Below are 4,765 nucleotides of genomic sequence, written 5' to 3' on the forward strand. Positions count from 1 at the left end.
GTCTCACTTTGTCACTCTCGGTAAAATGCTGTCACATCACAGCTCACAGCAACCTCAAACTCTTGGGCTTAAGTGATTCACTTGCCTCAGCCTCCCAAGTAGCTGGGACTACAGGCACCTGCCACAACACCGGGTTATTTTGGGTTGTAGTTGTCATTGTTGTCCGGCAGGCCGGGGCCAGATTCTAACCCACCAGCTCCGGTGCACATGGCTGGCACCCTAGCCACTGAGCTATAGGCGCTGAGCTCACCCAACTATTTTTAGAGATGGGGTTTTGCTCTTGCTGGTCTCAAACCTTCAAGCTCAGGCAGTCTACCCACCCCAGCCTCCCAGAGTGCTAGGATTCCAGGCATGAACCACCACGCCCAGTCCTCATCCACATTTTCCAAACAAATCTGTGGTGTAAAACAAGACTGTGTGATAGTACATTATTTGCAGAATCACTATGTAGGACAGCAACCTTGGATATCAATCCAGAGGGTTACAAAATACTTTATGAAGACCATGGCAGTAAAAGGATGCCAGAAGCACACCTGAAAAAGTAAAGATGCACAGTTCTTTTTCAGTATCCGAGACAATGGCTTCCACTCTTTTTTTTTTTTGCAACAGAGCCTCAAGCTTTCGCCCTGGGTCGATTGCTGTAGCATTACAGTAATACTGGAAAAGTGGTGCCCCAGCCAGCTCAGCCAAGCGGGGATGGGGGACCTGCCACCTCTCTCTTGGTGGCAGCACCCGGCAAAGGAACCGGCAGGCTGGAGCAAGCGGGGGAGCTTCCTTCCCCCACCAGAGGCTCCAGTAGAGCGGTGCTGGAGGACCTGCCACCTCTGCCTTGGCAGCAGCCTGCACACAAACCAGCAGGCTGGAGCAAGGAGGGGAGCCTTCCTCTCCCACCCGAGGTTCCAGTAACAAAAACACCAGGTGGAGCAGGGGAAAACACTGGGGATTCCTCCAGTGCATCCCTAATTGGTCCATTTTTAATCCTGCTCCTGAATGGTCTATTTGCTCCTGAAAATAGACCAATCAGCTCAGCTTTCAGCTCATTGGATGGCTGCCCCTATATAAACCCCTGAGCAAAGAGCCTAGGAGCAGATCATCACAGATGGTCAAGGAAGATAGAGCAGAAGAGCAAGACTTTGGCAGATCATCACAGATCATCAAGGAAGCTAGAGCAGAAGAGCAAGACTTTAGCAGATCATCACAGATCGTCAAGGGAGATAGAGCAGAAGAGCAAGACTTCAGCAGATCATCACAGCTCATTAAGGAAGATAGAGCAGAAGAGCAAGACTTCAGCACAGACCTTCGAGGAAGAGAGAATAGGAGAGCAAAGACCTCAACAGATTGCCGCAGACCACTGAGGGAGAGAGAGCAGAAGAGAAAGAGCTGTAACACTTGCATCCTGCTCTGCAAGGAGGTTTGGCTCTTTGTAAGAGCTGTAACACTTACACCCTGCCCTGCAAGGAGGTTTGGCTCTTTGTAAGAACTGTAACACTTATATAAAACCTATCTTATCTTGTTCTGCAAGGTTTGGCTCTTTGTAGGAGCTGTAATAATACCTCTGTAAATAAAACCTAACTTACTGTCCATCCTGTGGTCCATCGATTCATTCATCAAATCGTTGAGACCCAGAGCCTGGAAATCCAAAGTCAAAAATCCGGTATCAACAGCTCACAGCTAAATCAAGGGCTCAAGCAATTCTACTGACTCCGCCTCCCAAGTAGGTGGGACTACAGGCACCCTCCACAAAGCCCAGCTATTTTTTGGTTGCAGCCATCATTGTTGCTTGGCGGCCCAGGCTGGATTCAAACCCACCAGCTCAGATGTATGTGGCTGGCACCTTAGCCGCTTGAGCCACAGGTGCTGAGCTTTCCACTCTTTTATTATCTTCACCTACTAACCCCTCCTGGTTGGATGTGCCAGATAATCAGCTCCTCCTCCAACACCACCTCTACTTACCCTAATGTAAAAGACAGAGCAGCAACTTGTCATTTTTTAAGAAATGAAGCAAGGATCCAAGACAAAAACTGAGGTCAACAGTCTTAAACTGGCCTATTTTGCTCAATTTAAGAGGCCATCATTTATAAGGCACATCATCATATATGTACCAATAAGATAAAAAACTAATCTATGACAGGCCATTAATTGTAAAATACCCTAACTTCAACAATGTCAAACCCATGAACCAAAATGGAACTCATTGTGTACATATGCTACCAAGCCAGCGAGAATGGCTTTGTTGTTGTGGCCTCATGTAACAAAGCCATCACTTCCCATTTCCACATCAGTTGCAAATGTTTAAGCTCCAATCAGGACCAGTCATTTTAGAAACAATGTCACTCAAGAGAATTTCAGAGCTCATTGCCTACCATACAAAGGTACCTATTTAGGCAGGAGCCACAATGAATAACGTTCAAGGTATTTCACCTTTACTTTCATCTTTTCCATTACCACCAACCAGTTCATTAGCTCAGAAATCTACCCCTAGCAACTAGAATTTTAATTTACTGTAATTTTGAAGACAGAAAACAAGAACACAAAAGAATATTCATTTATCTTCACTTTGCTCTAAATAAACAGAAGAGAAGGCTGGAAACCAATTACAGTGTATTCTTTGACTAAATACAGACTAACTAAATATGTGGCAGAATTATCTTTGATTCACTGCCTTTAAACATAACCCCCAGGGAAAACCGGTGCCACCTGAATGTCTGCATCCACTTTAAACATTCTCATGGCCTCCTATGTGCTTCCCTTTCTCAATGATTAGATCTATTAAATGAATGAACAAATCAAAAAAGGAATGCCATGCTTAACCAAGGATGAAGATGATCCTCAAGAAATAACTTAAAATCTCAAGAGATTCTCAAACCATAGATCACTATCTTCAGAGTATATCTGTCTCCCAGTTCACTTATTTGCCTTTTTTTAACAAGTAAATTCTACTATGTATATGCACCTATGTGTGGAATAGTTCATTAACCTTTTCTAGAAATGAAACCCACTAGAAAGAAAAGAGAGGGAAAGTCTGGTTCCATTACTTCACATTCCCTTCATACAACAATTCAGTTATTTGCTCTATAAATAAAAAACCTTAGGGGACGGCGCCTGTGGCTCAAAAGGGGTAGGGCACCAGCCCCATATGACGGAAGTGGCAGGTTCAAACACGCCCCGGTCAAAAACTGCCCAAAAAAAAAAAAAAAAACCTTAGGACAACTCCCAAAAGAACCAACGATAAGCACATCACTACAACAACTGTGTTTAAAACATTTACAGATATTTAAATTGACTAACCTCCAGCAGCAGCAAGCACTATTCTTGGCCCCTTATAATGCGTAGTTATATAATCAACTAAATCCTTACGATTTATAGATCTGTAAGTGGAATAAATAAAGCAATTATAAAAGGAAACAAAAAAGCACATACCTTTACATAACATACTCAAAATAAAATTGGACTTAAAAGGTATTCTAAAAGTTAAATGCAGTACAAAGTAAAATATAGGCAACAATTATCAAAGAACTTCAACTTCTTTAAAGAAAAAAGATTAGGTTTGTTAATTTGAGACACAGCTGTGAGCCTAAGAACCTGGGAGTTAAGTAAGACTAAAGTGTAGCTACTACAATTTCATTCAGGTTATCAGTGGGGGAAAAATGACTTTTTGAAACATACTTTTTTTTTTTTTTTTTTTGAGACAGAGTCTCATTACTTCAGCCCTCAGGGGAATACTGTGGCATCACTACAACCTCAAACTCTCAAGTAGCTGGGACTACAGGTGACTGCCACAACGCCTGGCTATTAAAACATACTTTTTTGAAAGTTTGTTAAGTGTTAATTTTCACAACTCATAAATTCCTCCAACAAAATTTCTAGGAATTATACTTACTTGATATTTTCAGTTGGTCCCAAAATGGTCCGTCCAAGTGCAGTATTTTGATAAGCCGTGGCATGAAGATAATCAAAAACAACTTCTTGTAAGTTGGTTTCAACTTCCTGCATCTCTCTAAGGATAACTCCACGCTCACGTTCGATCTCTGCTTCTCCCAATGTGCTATTTTGTATTATATCAGCAAGAATTTCTACAGCTAATTGAAAACAAAACATAAGAAACATGGCTGAGCATGGTGGCTCACACTTATAATCCCAGCACTTTAGGAGGCCACGGCAGGCAGATGACTTGAGTTCAGGTGTTCAAGAACAGCCCAAGCAAGAGTGCGACCCCATCTCTACTAAACGTTGAAAACTTTAAAAAATAAAATAAATAACAATAGAAAATTAGCTGGGTGTCCTGTGCCATACACCTATACTCCAGCTACTAGGGAGGCTGAGGCAGGAGGATTGCTTGAGCCCAGGAGTTGGAGAGTTTGAGGTTACAGTGAGCTATGACAAAGCCACTGATGCAGAGCAAGACTGATTAAAAAAAGAAGAAGAATCTTCCTTTCACTGTTAAAATTTATTAAACCAACATCAGAAACTATGACCCTAATCATACTCAATACTCACTATAGTATTAATCTCAGAAAATTTTTCCACATATTTGACAAATCTAAAAAGACAATATTTAAATAAAATAGGCAATAGTAAAATTTAAGATGTAGAGGCGGTGCCCATAGCTCAGTGGGTAGGGCGCCGGCCACATACACTGATGCTGGTGGGTTTGAACCGGCCTGGGCCAGCTAACACAACTGCAAGAACAAAAAAATAGCCAGTCATTGTGGTGGGCACCAGTAGTCCCAGCTATTTGGGAGGCTGAGATAAGAGAATCACTTAA

General features: G+C 42.3%; 1 protein-coding gene across 1 annotated transcript in view; it reads right to left on the reverse strand.

Moving 5' to 3' along the window:
• PMPCB (peptidase, mitochondrial processing beta subunit) overlaps nucleotides 1–4,765 on the reverse strand; it is a 23,894-nt gene that overhangs the window by 6,315 nt on the left and 12,814 nt on the right. Inside the window, exons 5-6 of the mRNA XM_023518751.1 lie at nucleotides 3,881–4,079; nucleotides 3,289–3,368 (exon numbers count right to left, since the gene is read on the reverse strand). Coding sequence (XP_023374519.1) covers nucleotides 3,289–3,368; nucleotides 3,881–4,079 — 279 coding nt within the window. The remainder of the gene's footprint in view (nucleotides 1–3,288; nucleotides 3,369–3,880; nucleotides 4,080–4,765) is intronic.

Source organism: Otolemur garnettii, unplaced genomic scaffold, assembly GCF_000181295.1.
Source record: "Otolemur garnettii isolate 467f Iridium unplaced genomic scaffold, OtoGar3 scaffold00005, whole genome shotgun sequence".
NCBI lineage: Eukaryota > Metazoa > Chordata > Mammalia > Primates > Galagidae > Otolemur > Otolemur garnettii.